Here is a 15,576-nt window from a genome sequence, read left to right as displayed (position 1 = left end):
AATCATGCACGATGAATATAAATAACAAAGAGGTTTGATCTTGAGGCATATATTTACACAAAATGCCTTAGCCATGCATGCTGTTGGGCTAGCTGGTCATTTTTGGGGGGAAATGGCAGAGAATGGAAGATGACGGAAAAATAAGAAAACTGGAAAGAAGTTTCAAGCGCTGTACGTTTCCGGTTTCTTTCATTATCTGCTGCGCGTTGTTATTTCCAGGAAATGTTTTCTATGCATAGTTCAGGATGCGAAATGAAATCATTCATAATTATGAGTGTACAGAACATGCACGCCATTACATTTTTGTGCGCTGGATATCACCACAACCACGCATTTGAGTAGTTATTTTCAAATAATGCAGGATTTTGTACCGTTTTCAGAATTATAATTCCCAACAAAATTCTCGAGCTGTTCCGTACTGATGCTTTACGTTTACAGTTCACACGTTAGACTGGCTTAAATTCACGGCCGTAGGCAGGATATGCAAGGGGTACATGCCGTTACTTCTATACAGGCTGCTATATCTATCAAACTTTTTTACAAAGGTTGATGCGCGACATGCTCCTGGCAATTTAGGATGATCCATGGCAGCACTTTTAATTAAAATAAATTAGTGAGCCACAGTAAAGTGTTGTTAATTGGTTCAAAATAAGATTCCAAGTTGGAAGCATTGAAGCCAAGCTTGGGCTACGAGGTGCACTGTAACAAACGGCTATAGATGAATTTACACTGTATGGTGTTCATAAATGCATGCTGAGATTTAGTGAAGAAGAGCAATCTTTTCTGCACAGTTAAAAAGAAAAAGAAAAGCACCTGCTACAACAAGGAACTGAACCCGTAAAAGTGTTAATATGCATGTACACCCCTAGGTTGTAGCTCAGTTTACAGCGGTGATTACAGTGATGATTATAGCACTGACAGACATCAACAAAGCTGCTGCTTGGTTGTTTGGTGGCATCTCGTAACTGAAGCTTTTTTCTATAGTTTGACAACCACTTGAGGTGAAAAATTTCTCACAACCTTTGACACAATAGTCCACAATGAACTGTTGCTAAAAGCATTACACCAGCACGCTGGCATTAAAATCACGTAAAATCTTCTTCATCCACATCGGGCAAAAGCTCTGCCTTCCCAACGATGTCGTCCTCACTGGAGTCACCCGCAACGACAGCACCAGTCACAACAAAGCTTTTCTGCACTGCATCGTGGCTCGTCGCCTGCAACTGGCGCCATGCCGCAGCAATGCACTCCAGCATTTCCTGCACCGTCGGGATGCTCCGTGCAGAGTTCCTGTCGGCGGACATCTTGTTCACCAGGGCCTGGAATTTCCGTCGCAGCCACACGACCACGGGGTGAGTCTGGGAGGCACAGGCGGGCGGTGTCAGGGCTACCTTGATGTCGCTGCTGGCAGACGCAGCAAACTGCTTGTGCGGCTCAAAAGGGTCCACAAAGAGGAAGCTCGGAGACGGCACGAAACGACTCCACACGCGCTCCGCCCAGTATTTGACAGTGCTGTGGTCGACCTTCATCTCTTCCTGGCAGAGGACAAACATGCCGTTCACTTCCGACACGCTGCTCGAACCTTTGAGCAGAGCCAGGGGTGGCAAGACACCCCCGTCGGAGAGGCAGGAAAGGAAGACGATGGCCTGAGCTTGCTCGAAACCGCAGCGACGAACCAGCAACGACCCACTGCCGGTACCACCTCCAGCCCCCGACGAGAAATAGAGCGGCACTTCGTCCATGGCACCGATGGCTGCACTGGTCACACCGCACTGCTCCTGCAGCTCTTGAACTTCGTGGCGAAACAAAGATATCTTCTGTTCCAGCACTGCGGGCAGCGGAGTGTCTAAGGTGGGAATCTTCTGGAGCAGTGCCTGGTGCCTCTTGCAGAACCGAATGGGCCAACCTGCTGAGCACTTGAAACCCGTCCTGGTCTGAGACAGTTTGGCGATGGCCTGCGCCTGTATCTCATTGTGTGTGACTGTGCGGTTCTGTTCCAGCTGCGCCAACACCCACTCGAGGATCTCGTCGTCCTTCTCATACCGCAGCTGTATCCCAAACCGTCGGGACCACCGAGAGTACCAGCCGATGCTGCATTTCATCGTCGTGTCGCCGTACTTGCGGTATGTTTCAGCCGCCCGGGCACGAACTTCGTTGGGTCCCGGCTTGTAGCCACTGCTCCGGCATTGCTGGTACCACTGATAGACTTCCCTCTCGGCTTCTAAGGCCTTCTTGCTTTTCGACACCTCCTTCTTCCGTACCTTGCCTTCCTTAACCATCGCTCTGAGCTTTTCCTGGGTTTTGCTCCAGTCCGACAGGCTGTTCCTGTCGATTTGGAAGTACTTGGATGCTTCGCTGAACTTGAGCCTCTCGGCCACCTTGACGATTTCCAACTTGACGGCGGGGGGAAAGGCGATACGAAATTCCTTTCCCGAGCTCGACTGAAGCTCGGGGAGGTCTTCGATCATCTGTTCCATCTCCAGTCGTTTCTTATGCCACACGTACAGCCACCGACAGTTGGTCTTGACCTGGTCTTCCCCGAAATAACGAATAATTTCTTTGACCTTGTCCTTGACCTGAGCGGCATCCAACTTGGCATTGGATGCATTGCAGTCCGTGAGCCACGCAACAAACATCTGCTCCGCTGGCGAGATGCTGGAGGCCTCCAAGTTCTTAACAAGGCAGCCTCTCTCCTCTGGGAACAGCCGCTCGAGTTTCTCCCGGTCGCGGCACCACTCGGCCACTGTTGAATGATGCACACCAAAGTGCTCGGCAGTTTTCTTAAACGTAGACTGCAGGGCGTACTTGACCACCTGCAACTTGAAATCGGGCAGGTATCGCTCGTTTTTCTTCTTCTGTCCAGGAGTGGTGGTGCTGCAGTTCTCTGCACAGGGGGCGGCGGCAACTGCAGGCTGTCCGTAATCTGTGTAGGGCTGGTTGGACACTTCCAGGTGGCAAGTGGGTGCTATGCTGTGGTCGTAATTGGCGTAGCTATCGTAGAAGGGCGGGGCGATGGGCGGTGGCTGCCTGACTTCGTTCTTATGAAGGTCAGCGCATCTCATGTGGCCCTGGTCTGCCCAGTACGAGCCGTAAAACATGTGGCTGTTCTGAACTGGTGCTGTCATCTGGTGAAGCTGGTAAAATGGCCGCGAAAGGCGCTGCGCCTCCAAGCCCATCTCTGGGCTGGTGTACGACGGGCCCGGGGGCTGAACGTGTTGCGATTGACTGCACATGGGTGGGTAGTGGGGGTTGCTCACCACGCAGCTGTGGCCACCGGTCCTGTCGAGAGTGGAATGAGGCAAATGTAGCCCTGGCTGCTGAGCTGCGGTGATGACTTGTCGGGTGGGTTGCGATGATGTAGTCATTGGGTGCATGAGCTGAGGGGATGTCACCGCACATTGCAAAGGCTGAACTGGTGAAGCTGTACAGTGCGGGTGCTGTTCAGGAGCAGGTTGGCTTTGAGGGGCTGGCACAGATGTGAGGAGGACGGAGTATGGTTCTGCAGCCTCGGCTGCGGCAGATGTGGATGGCATGGAAACGGAGGGTGGAGAGGGCGTGGAAACGCGCTGGTCTGTGCTGGGAGGAGGCACCACTGTGACCGGCAGCTGGTAGTCGTCTTGGCTGTGGTCTCCGACAGCCACTGCAGACGCATCGGACTTCTCGGCGCAAGTGTCTGCACTCTCGACTTGCCCCTGAAAAATCAAACACATAGAGTTATCAGGCTACTTTGTAAGGTTGTTGCTGTTTTGTTAAAGACAACAGAGGCATTGATGGGACAAACTGCTCGCATCTTACTCACGTGTGAAGCAGCACTCGACTCATCTTCGATGTCGATATCCTCCTGCTCATCCCCAGGGAAGTCCTGCGAATAGAGTTGTTCACACCTCCTCTTCCATGCCCGGTGCCAGCCGTCACCAGCTCTGAATTCGGGGTGACCGTGCTTCTGGAAAAGCCGCTGGGCACGGGCACAAACGATGGCCTTGGTCAGCTTTCTCCCTAGATAGACGAAGACCGATATTGTTAGGTAGCTGCACGTGGGGTGGTGCCTAGATCACGGTACCTTTCTTTTGCATCTTCCTGTACCACGCCCAGAGCTCCAGGTCGATTTCGCTGGCACCCCTGAACCTGGTCCGTCTCTGTCTTGTGGCTGGAGGTGGCGTTGGAGGAGAGGGCGCTGGCGATGCAGGGGGTGGCGACGCGACTGGAGGCGGGCTTTCCTTTCGTTGCGGCTGTCAAGAAAAACAAGACAATTTACTACCCACACTTTGCGTGGATAAAAAACTGCAGACCTACATCAAGTGCCTCTTCATAGCCCAATCGTTGCATCCCAACTGTGTGAAGCCTAGTTACTCGTGCATGTGCAGTCAACGCAAAATGAAATGCGAACCCAAAAACGTGAAACTGAACAAATGCATCTCTAGTCTTTGCTCTACCGAGATGAAGCAACAACATGGCTCAATTGAAACAGCAGGGTGTGATCTCCACAAACTGTGCCCAAACCCCAGCACTCATTAACCTCAATAGTCCACACTCCAGATACTTGTGTGTCAAGTACGTACCATCATCATCACCCCCCCTGAATACGCCAAGTAATGTTTGGTTGTGTTCAAAGACAACTTTATGATCACTGTACAATGCTCATAATTAAAGCTAGCAAGGAAGGAGGGGTAGGGGGAGAAGAGGCAGGAGTGACTGGGACAACATAAGGAAGTGAGAGGACATGATTTACCATAAAAAGAACTAAAATAGGTTTAACGTAATCAAAGGCACCATTTTCATTGAAGCGATAGGCTGTAGGACTTGAATAACTGGCATGCTAACTGACAACCATGGAAAAAACTGTAGCAAAGCTTGACACGAAGGTGAGCACAACACAAAGCACCTGTTCCAGGTAACCCCACCATTGCACCGCAATTATGATATTATTGGCTTCTATGCCAATGATGCGGAAGGTATTATGCCCTTACAACTCAGTAATTAGCAGCTTAGCTAAAGCATTCCATGGGAGCCGTACCAAGAGGCAGCATTTTTATGAGTAGATCTTGCTAAAACAAAAATATGAATTTTAGCACTGATTTAACACATGCAATTCATTAATGGGTCGTTTACGTAACAGGGTGAGAATAAGCAAACGCAGTATCTGGAGTTACGTCCGACGGAACCCAGAATTGAAAACTAAAGTTACGTCCAACAGAACTTTAAGCCAGTGTCTAGAGTTACGTCCGGCTTAACCTGTAAATGATATTGAAGTTACGTCCTATAGAAATTAAAATTAAAGGTATGCCGGACGTATCTCGACCCCAAAAATCTTACGGTACGTCCCTACGAAGACCCTCCTCTGTTGAAGGGACTTTACGTCGGACATACTCGATGCCCAGAGGCTAAAGAAAGGTATGGCGGACTGACAGTGCAGGCCCGTCCGACACACCCGCAGGTGTATCCTGAGGTTGTGCTATGTGGTTGCCTTAATCGATCGATTGTTCGTCTTGTTGGGAGTCTGTTGGTGCGATCCCGCCTGGCTTCGTGGCGGCAAGGAACCGCCTCACGCTCGTGAACACAAGTCCTAGGGTCGAATCCCCCTGGTTTTCTTTCCTTTTTTTTGAGACAATGACCATTGCTATGCCTTTTTCTATCATTTTTATAAGATGAACCTTCCTAGGTGCCAGCCGCCACTCGTAAGTTTTACCCCGCACGCGGTGCGAAAACAAGAGGACCCTTCTGTAGCTTATGATCTATGTCTGTGTTGCTTTAATCAAGTCTGTCCCTTTTTGACCAGCCAAAACAGTGTTTCATCGACAACCCACAACTGTGAAACATTCACTCTGTGTGCACTGTAACAAATTTAACTTTCGTTCCTCTTTTGTAACGAGTTTATGGTGAGCCTGTCCTAAGTTCCCGAAATTTAAACCGTGTTTTTTTACGCTATGTGGACCGTAAGCTAAATGGTACTGCTCCACATCAGCTTCCAAAAATCAAGTGATCGTTGCAGTGCTTCATGTAATGAAAGCAGCGCAATACATACCACTGCAGTCCATCTTCTGAACATGATGCAGTAATGCATAGCAATGGTCATTGTTGTCATGTGTCTGGGTACCCCCGGAGAGGGGATGCACCAACCCCCCCCTCCCCCCCTCCCCCAAAAGTGAAAGAATGAACAAAGGAACGGAAATTTGAAGTGCGCGCCAGGAGCGCACCACCATGGGCAAATATGGCAGCGCACTGGTCATCTAATCGGAGAACACCGCGCAGGAGACCAGTGGCGTGATGGCCATATATGGATATGGGAAAGGCAAGCAACCAATGAGAGTGCGCCACGAGAGAGCCCAGAGGCGATAAAAGCGGGGTTGACAAAGAGAAGAGGAAGGCAAAAAACTGAAGAAACCAGGAGGCGGTAGGAGCACGTGCACTTCAAGGAACGAGCCAGGGGGGCGCGGCCAGGCCATCGACCATGCCATCCGAGCCTGGGCGGGAGCGGACAGACTTCGCATCGGCATCGGCAGCGTCATCCTAGGTGCACCACGAACCTGTGTCTTCGTGGCTCCAGCGGCATCGGTCGGGCACCAGCGGCCAACGTACACGCTCCGTCGACGTTCGTCTTGACAGTCCCGAAGGGCTACGTTCGTGCCGAGCCTACCTGGGACTTTCAGCGGCAGTGGCTACCAGGGGGTAGCCACCGAGGAAACCAGTCGGGATGCGCGGAGCCCACGCCGTCCAAGGAGTGACCGCGCGCATCGAACGCCGGCACCGAAGAGAGACGACGACTATCACCGAGTCGCGGTCACGCAACGGGTACGACACGTCAGCGCCGACGACCGAGTAGGCCAGTCCATTAGGGACACAGTCATAGGACACAACTAGGGAGTTGTGGAGGGAAAGTCATTAACTAGGACTGGATGTAAGGAGTGCACTTGGACTAATTGTGTAGAACTTTGTTGTAGAGACTTTTGGGTTTTGGTGTGGATTGTATTTTGGATTATTTAGTTAGGGGTTGAATAGTTTTGAATAGTTGGCGGTTTTGTACGATTTATTTCTTATTTGTTGATTGCTTTGCTTTAGGGTTTTTCTATAATGTGTGCATTAAATGTGTGTTTTGTTAAACTTGTCAGCGGCTTTCCTGTGTCCATCTCTCTGAACTGGTCTAGACATCCTCACCATCTGTTCACGTGACAATTGTCTCAAAAAAAAGGAGAGGAAAGAAAGTTCTGGGGCTGGGGGATTCGAACCTAGGACTTCTGTTTACGAGCATGAGGCGGTACCTTGTCGCCACGAAGCCAGACTAGATGGCATCTTGAACAGAGGCTTAACAAGACGAACACTCAAGCGACCAATATGCCAGCGGTAATCTCGTCCGATGTAAATCGCATGAGATCACATGGGAGGGTCTTCCTCTGTGGAACCAGATTTGCATTTCCAAAGGGAACCACATAGCACATCCGACGGGCATGTACAGTCATCCACCGGCTAAGTCCGCCGTGCTTTTCTTTAGCCTCAGGGCATCAGGTACGTCCGACGTAAAGTCCTTCCATCAGAGAAGGGACTTTATTCCGACGTACCATAAGATCCTCGAGGTCGGCGAACATCCAACGTATATTTTTCTTTAATTTTTACTTACGTCGGGTGTAACTTTTACAGGTTAAGCCGGGCGTAATTGAATACACTGGCTTAAAGTTCTGCCGGACGTAACTTTAGCTTTCAATTCTGGGTTCCGTCGGACGTAACTTTAGTTTTCAACTTTGGGTTACGTCGGACGTAACTCTAGACACTGAAATAAGCAAAAGGCACAGCAACAGGAATGCTATTCTCAGTGAGCGAGAGGTGCCCACCTGAAAATGACCCTACATGAGGAATAGGACAAGGTTGCAACGCGGGCAATGAGGAATGCAAAGGATTGCACAGATGTAGATGCTACCATCATCTTAGTGGATGAAACACAGTGCGCATGTACCTGAGATGCTTATATTGAACAGTGCGTTCAAAGGAAGCAGGATACAGTCTCCAGTATCACATGCAAGCCACCTTTATGAAACGAGTGTGTCTCACCTTCACACATGGGGTAAAGCACGTCATTTCTGGGGGAAGTTGCAGTAGAGTTACTTCGTTCAGCTCCTAAAACGAAGAAAGTAACGAACAAATTTAAAACAGGAATGACAACTCATTAGAGCAGAGCAATTTTTCACTCAACTGACCACAGGGGCTGAATGTACAAAGTATTCAAAACTGCCTAGTAACTGTGTCAGGCAGTGTTTCAAATTGAATTAAGCCACATCATGGAAACCCACAGAATAATCGAATTGATTATGAGTAAGATCTACCCAAACCCGTTTTCGATCCATTCGATTTGTCCTGGGCCTCAAGAACCAGTTCACAGTAGCTCGGTGCCAGTGACACTATTGTGCACAATCAGTGGAACCAAAGCGGCACCTTTTTTGTCCACTTCTGGACCTCTTCACTAAGAAGTGCAGGGAAAGCCACAAACTTGCCCTGCACTTGTTTGCAGGACTCAAACAATCCAGGCAGTGAAAGCTGCACTACTGAAATGATTGGCAGAGTGTTGCACCCCCTGAACTGGTCCAATTGGTGAAGGCGAACCAAACGGACTTACCAATTGCCGGCTTCAAATGCAAAACTGAAAGGTGGATGGGGGGGCACTAAGAATTGTTATCACACTTAAAAGCTTCAGTTGCAGTTTTAGGATCAGTTAGGGGATTAGTTGTGTGTTGTTTGTTTAGAAAAGCCTTATAAAAAGATGGCTTTTCATTCTTTTGTTTGTGATTTGTGTATTGAGGGAGAATGTTTTAATGTACCGACGAGGTCAGCCTGGCAGGATGCAAGGTAAACAATTTGATCTATGAACTCCCCCCCCCCCATTTTCCTTGCCTTCTCTACTAAAAAAAAAAAAATCAGCGGATGCCCTCATTGTTTTTGTTACTTCTCACTTAACTCCCCGTTTTACACGAGGATATGATATGTGCGTGAACCAAGAAGAAATCAGTACGTACATTCCCAAAGCACGCCAACATACACCAATTTCCTGCCTAGTCCTGCTCGAACCCACTAGCAACTTCTGAGGAGGACACGCCTCCACGCTTCACCTTATTATTCTTGCTCCCAGTTTTTTTTTTTCTAAGTCACGAGATTATAAGCAAGACTGAGATGTGTTGAGATCAGCAGTGTGAAAGAGGCTTATGGTAAATGATGAGTACAGGAAGAAGCCCCAAAACCGTGAGGTCTGGCCTTGCGCAATGGTCTTGCACAATGGCAGAGCATCGGAGCGCTTAACTGTTTACAAGTGTTCAAAGCATCATGCAACTCCAACTCTGCACGACCACATTCCTCATGGGTTACCAAAGTAGACTGCTGGTTCGTAATTCTCAACGAAACCAATGGGAACAGGAAACGACAAAAACCCCGTGGGACATGCCCAAACAGTGAACTTCCACCAGTGGTTGTGTGTGGCCTCCAGCAACCCCTCTCTTAAAGGAATTCTGTATCGATCTTTGCCCACTTTTATGGCTCAGCGGGCGGGTTGCACTGTTTGTCACAAGGTCACCAGTTTGACTGCGAGTGGCGCAGGCCTTTCTTGTGATGAAGATGAGGCACAAAAATGCTTGTGTACGTGATCAAAGGCCCCCAGCTGAGGTGTGGAAAACACCCATCAGGACTCTTTTAAACTTTACCCAGTGTTATAGAGAAACAAGTTCCGGTAGTTAACATTTTCGATTGATTGATTGATTGTAGGGTTTAACGCACCGACACAACGCAGGCGATGAGGCACGCCGTAGTTGAGGGCTCCGGATTAATTTTGACCACCTGGGAATCTTTAACGTGCGCCAAAATCTCGTACACACGAGCGTTTTTGCTTTTCGCCTCCATCAGAAAAGCGGCCGCCACGGCCGGGAATCGAACCCGCAGCCTTGTGCTCAGCAGCGCAACGCCTCAGCCACTGAGCCACCGCGGCGGGTAGTTGACGTTTCCACACCTTTGATCCAGACAGACGGGACGTCCCCTTGAAGAGGACTCCGAAGCGCTCGCACCATCGCTGTGCCCACTGCAAATGAATTTTGGTGTCGTCCACCTTCAACGACTCAGCTCGGAACATCAAGTCTGAAACGCTGATCTCGTGGCCGGCAAACGCGTCCCTGCGAACGCCGACAAACACGTCAGTCTCCCAGTGCGGAATGTTGTCCGAGTTTGCCTTTCTGGTAATCTCCGGCTTCGCCTTCAACCATTGCTCCACAAGATTTTCTTCTAAAGACAGTAGCGCACTAGCTTCTTTGGCGCCTTTTTCCTCTGCCAAGCCAATGGAGAACAGCTTAAACGAAGCTGGGAAGGGATCAGGTACGAGGTAACTTTCTTTAACCTCATGCTTGGGAGGTGGAGGTACGGCACGGTCAGCTTTTAACCAGTGCTTCACCTTGTGCACTGGAACTCTGAACTTTTTGGCAGCTTGGTCCACAGTGTTAGCTCGAGCATATGAGACGATTTGTTTTTTCAAGCCCTTTGGGGTGTGGCCAGTCTCATATCCTTTGGCTGCCGGTGTGGCTGGAGCTTTCGATTTGGCACTTTTTTGGGAGGATGTCGCGGTGCGCCTTTTTGCAGTAGAAGCACGTTTTTTCCTGCGCTTCTGCCCCCTGGTGGACCTCGGCGAAAAATCCTCGTCTTCCGCCGCGTGCTCCACATAAGCCTTCTTGCTGCCGCACTTTTTAATCTTGAATTTAACCAGCAGCCTCTTCTGGCCTTGAGGGCGCCTCTGCCTCGCCTGCGCATTGCCTGATGACGAGCTTCTTGGCTCGGGAGCAAAGTCTATGTCCAATATGTCACTTGGCAGGTCATCATCAGAGTCGTCCCCACTGCCTTCGTATTTCAGGGGCACAGCTTGCTTGCGTCTTGGTCGCGTTGGCGACACAGTTTCGGACATCGTCCCTGTCTTTCCTTTTTTTTTTCCTCTGGCGTGATCAGGTGCCCATTCCCTGAAACATGAAACAGAAGCATGTTTATGCTCGCTGTTAACTCGTCCACTAAGTCAGCAGCCCTACAGCATCCAGACACAAGAGCTGGAATTTTGTTGCCTATTTCGTTTACAGCTCACAGAAGCGTTTTCTATTGTACAAATACTTATGGGCATTTATCGAACACGCCAAAAAATTGGAAATCACACAATGACGGATGCCGCATTTCTCATCATACAATGAGCACGCAGTGCGACCCAAGTTTGACAAGCAACAGAGACAGGTGTGTCGCACACGAAAGGTAAGTACCTTAATCTAGCCTTAACTGCTGCCGATATCTACTGGGTGTGTTCGTTGCAATCACCAGCACCATTTCAAGAAAAGGGCAGGTACCACTGCACCCGAAGCAACGATCATTTGATGGGCGGCAGCAACACTTAAATGGAGCGGGGTCCAGCAAGTGGCAACAACGCATACCAGAATTCTTAGAGCTTGGTAATTACCTGAAATGCACAAGTGAAGAAATAAGCTTGAACAAACATTGGCATGGCGGATTAAATAAAGAGCAATAATGGCGCTGAGGCCTGTGTGCCCGAATATACGGGACACACTGAAACACAGTGTTTTGAATACCGACGCTAAGAGAAAAGTACGTCCCCTTACTAATGATGTGGAGCAAAAATATAATATGCGGGACGGATAACCTTACAAAACATTTTTAAATCAATTTTTAAAACAAGTTGAAAACAAGAATCAAAAAGAAAGTGATGTCAGTGAATTTATTCGAACTATTTAGCACGTTGGAATTAAAATGTGATTAAATAATAGTAATTATACAAACTTCGCGCATTTTTCTTAAAACTAACAATTTTTTTGTCAAGCCAGATGTAAAAATGTGTTTGAAGGTTGGTGTGATCTGACGATGTGAGAAAACGTCTCCTGGCAACGCTGTTGTTGCGGTGTCGATCTTTCCCGAATGTTTTTCTGTGGTTGTAGCGATACCAATACGCTAATCTGTTGTAGCTTCATGTAATCAAATGGCGGAGAAGTTTTCGCGGTTTCACGAAGCTCGAGACTACCAGGTGCCCCAGTTTTGTGATTCATCAGCGAACAAACAGTAATGAGCATGTGTGCGACCCTCAGTTTCGCTCAAGCCGATTGTTGTGATCTAAGCCTAAGGTCTCCGAAGTGTCCGAACCATGAGACGCATCACGTCATTGGCATTACTAATGTAAATGCCTAGTTATGTGCTGACTAGACAACTGAAGGCACCCAAGCTGTTCCCTATGCGTTTTATTTTCGTGGTATTTTGCGAATATCGCTAACTCGCTGCGATGGCACGCTACAATGCGCTGTTTTCCACTGCACAGGTGTACTGAAGTGTTTAGAGTTCGGTTGCTCTGTTTTTTAACAGCTGGTGCATTACCCTTTTAGCGTGAAAAAAATCTATCTCTGGAATTGTTGTCATTCTACGTATATCTGCACTGGTGCAAGTCTGCTGCAAAGTGTACACATTGCCATGCCTTGATCCCGCCTAACAGTGCACGAAAGTACGGCCCCGTTCCAGGTTGTTAAGTCTAGATGGGAAAATGTATATGTGCACAGAGCGGCATTCGGAAAGCTGTATCAAACTTCGAAGCAAGCCAACTTCAGCAGTGACAGATTTCAGAGACGAGTCGTTGACAGTTGGCGTTTTCTGTTTCCAGGGTAAAGGAGTTGACGTTTACGATGACAACCTCATCGAGCTTGAGCAGGCATCTCTGGCCGAGCCCATCACGCAGGTAATGACCAGCTCAAGTAGCGTTTGTGTTGGTGAATGGCTTTGAAGCTGGGTTGAACGCTAGTACGTGCGTTTATTCTCAGTCCATTAGTACGTGCGTTTTTCTCAGTCCATTAGGCTGATAATTTGTTCAACTGTGAGGTGGGACAGTAGACACTATAAGGTCTTTTTTTAACTTCATGGTACAGCTTTCCAATTTTTTAATGCACAGTGTGCAAGAGTGCTGACCGACAGCCCATAAGCATTGCTACGCCCAAGGTTAACCACTGTATTGTTACCCACAGCACCAATATGGCATTACAGGGGCGGGGGGTCGAAAGAGAACACAAATTCAAATTGGAAGAAATGTAGTACAGTCAAAGCAGACTCAATACAGAAAAAAACTCAGGTTGACAGAAATAAAAGAAAATTCATGCAACATTATCAGTCTATACTGTGACTGAGGGTCAGATGTCACCTGTTCTTCAGCTGCACCTCGTCATTTTTGAAATTTTGAGGGCTTTATGTGGCGAAGTTTTTAACCTGGTCTGTGAGGCATGCCGTGGTGGAGGGCTGGTGGTTAGCTTAGTTTAGACCCCCTGGTATCATAGTGCGTGCCAAAATGTCAACCCACTGACGTTCTCGTTTTTTGCTTCGGTCAAAGAAACATTCAGCATCGTCTTGGGATCAGCAACACATAGCCCCCACAGCGGCTCACATTTTTTCATCATGTTATATCAGTATTAATTATGTTGAACTGGGTTCAAAATCATTTCACTGGGCTGAATTATTTTGTAAGGCTAAGCTAATGAGGCTTGCAAGAGTAACAACTAGGTACAAACGTGCGAGTTCTCTCTCGCGTAGTTAATTTATTTCTTGAGTTAGTTTCCAGACCTCTTGATGATAGCTTCTTTTTGTTGTGCTGTGGCCACGCTGCTTACAGTCTCTAAATTTTCCTTGAATTAGATTTCTCGCGTGTATCGTGTTGAGCTGCAGCTTCGGTTTGACTGAACACGTGGCCAGTTTAGGGACATGCGACACACTAGCTGTCAGTGTCCATGCCATATTTCCTGCCACATCTGGACACTAAGAGGCCGAGTGGCAGAGCTGTGTAGTGCTAAAGCAGCTTACAAAACAGGAAGGTGTTTCTCAAATGAAACTTGGCTGGACGGTGCTTGAATTCACGTGTGAAGTGCCATTGCTTAGCACTGTAGGCAGTGTTTTTTTTTTTTTTTTTTTTTTTTGAGCACGGAGCAGAGCAGTGCAGTGGATGCGATTAGGTGTCTAGGTATTTGATTGTGCGCTAGGCAACCAAAGCAGGCTGTGAGGTACATGCTGGAAACTAAACAGCTGGTGCTTTTCAATAGGAACACAGGAGAGAGCACAGCTTGATATGTCATGTATTCCTCATTGGCCTGCTAAGAGCACTGCTTTCGTTAATTTCTAGTGTCAGGTTCATGTTTTTTGGTAGATTCTGGGCTCAATTTCTTCATGATTCACTTGGGTGGGCACAGCGGTGTGGAATGAGCTTTCCTTACTCCCTGGGAAGAATAGGCGCACATGCAGGAGCATACAAAAGGTGTCAATCTGACCCTGCATGATGTGGCTGTGAATTGACTCGGAAAGTGCAGGCCAAATTTGGTGGTCCTTTATGTGCTTGTTCACTTATCACTGTGTCAGTAAACACAAAGGCATATGCGTGGCTAGAGCTTGGGTGACAGACGAAACCTGTAACTCTACCTATTGTCATGCAGTGACATCGTTCTTCTTCTTCTTCTTTTTTTTTTTTTTTTTTTTTTTTTCCTGTCGTTGGCGATGCACAAAGCTCACATGGTTTTGACATGTGCTGACCATGGTCAGCCACGTTGCAGTGTTCTGAAGAAACAGAAAAGTGATTAAAACAATGAAATACATTTTTTGGGTAGTTTTGCATTGATTTTGTTGTTTTTGTGATTTCCATTGAAATGAAATTATGCAAATGCCATTGACTGAACAGGTCTTGTATCCAAGGCGCATACCTTATCATGTCCAGTTCGGCAGTGCTTTTGTGATTGAAAAAATTAGGAAGCTGTATTTGCAACAGTAATGGTTGGGGTGCCTTAGCAAGCAGAAGCTAGGGCTAGTTGATGCAACCATGAACGCAAGTAAATCTGATATACACATAGCTGCTTGCATCCAGTAATACAAGTTCTCTCAGTTGAAATGAAAGTCCACTAAAATTTTGTGGAGTTATTCTAGTGTATAACTTACACCTTTGTGCCTTACGAGAGTTCTAAAAAGTAAAAACATTCCTGCTCAGAAAAGCCTTCTATGCTGCTGCTAATATTTACTTTGTTACGAGAAGACTAGGCTGTAATTTTGGACATATTCTGTGCGCCTGCTTGAAATGTTCAGTGCTGCTGTGGCATATGCTAAACGTTATATTGGTTCTAAAAGTAGCATATCGGTGTAAATTGGTGTGTTCAGAAGTACGGTTTTCCCCGGCACTCCTCGTCCCTTGGTGCTTTCAGGCGAATTGCGAATGTTCCAGCTGGTAGCAGGGGTTCATATGTAGTTGTCTAGTTGTTGGTGCCAGCTGCATATTTTTTTTTTTTTTTTCCGTATGTTACTATCGCTTAGGGGGATCGACATCCCACCTGCAACAACTTATGTGATTTTTAAAAAAAAAAGTTTTAAAGGGGTATCTGGAGCATGGGGACAGAGCATCTTTGGCACAGCTAATCCTTTATTGCGGGTGTACTGGGTTGCGTTTAATGGGTAAAAGCTGTACTTTTTCGTGATGTCTTGTGTGCATGTATTTGTGCTTGTGTATTTTCGGCAACTTTCAATGTGCTTATTGCTGAAGGTGTTGGAGAGATAATGCATGAA

General features: G+C 47.7%; 2 protein-coding genes across 4 annotated transcripts in view; one reads left to right on the top strand and one right to left on the bottom strand.

The window, feature by feature from the left end:
- Nucleotides 1-424: 424 nt before the first annotated feature.
- Nucleotides 425-11,608, bottom strand: LOC144178799 (uncharacterized). The gene is made up of 6 exons (XM_077706919.1): nt 11,453-11,608; nt 9,980-10,970; nt 8,041-8,106; nt 4,061-4,229; nt 3,800-3,996; nt 425-3,692 (listed from the first exon to the last, which is right to left on the bottom strand). The coding sequence occupies exons 2-6, from the start codon at nt 10,916-10,918 to the stop codon at nt 1,086-1,088; spliced, it is 3,978 nt and encodes a 1,325-aa protein (XP_077563045.1). The 5' UTR covers nt 10,919-10,970; nt 11,453-11,608; the 3' UTR covers nt 425-1,085.
- A 265-nt stretch (nt 11,609-11,873) lies between these two features.
- Nucleotides 11,874-15,576, top strand: part of LOC144178798 (uncharacterized) — a 35,227-nt gene continuing 31,524 nt past the window's right edge. For all 3 annotated transcript variants that reach the window (XM_077706918.1, XM_077706917.1, XM_077706916.1), the window contains exons 1-2: nt 11,874-12,031; nt 12,656-12,730. In XM_077706918.1, the coding sequence (XP_077563044.1) occupies nt 11,987-12,031; nt 12,656-12,730 (120 nt within the window). In that variant the 5' untranslated portion in view covers nt 11,874-11,986. The remainder of the gene's footprint in view (nt 12,032-12,655; nt 12,731-15,576) is intronic.

The sequence above is a fragment of the Haemaphysalis longicornis genome, unplaced genomic scaffold (assembly GCF_048455015.1).
Source record: "Haemaphysalis longicornis isolate Haplotype H1 unplaced genomic scaffold, Haemaphysalis longicornis Haplotype H1 scaffold_4, whole genome shotgun sequence".
NCBI classification, from domain to species: Eukaryota; Metazoa; Arthropoda; class Arachnida; order Ixodida; family Ixodidae; genus Haemaphysalis; species Haemaphysalis longicornis.
This window is presented reverse-complemented; position numbering and strand designations above follow the sequence as displayed.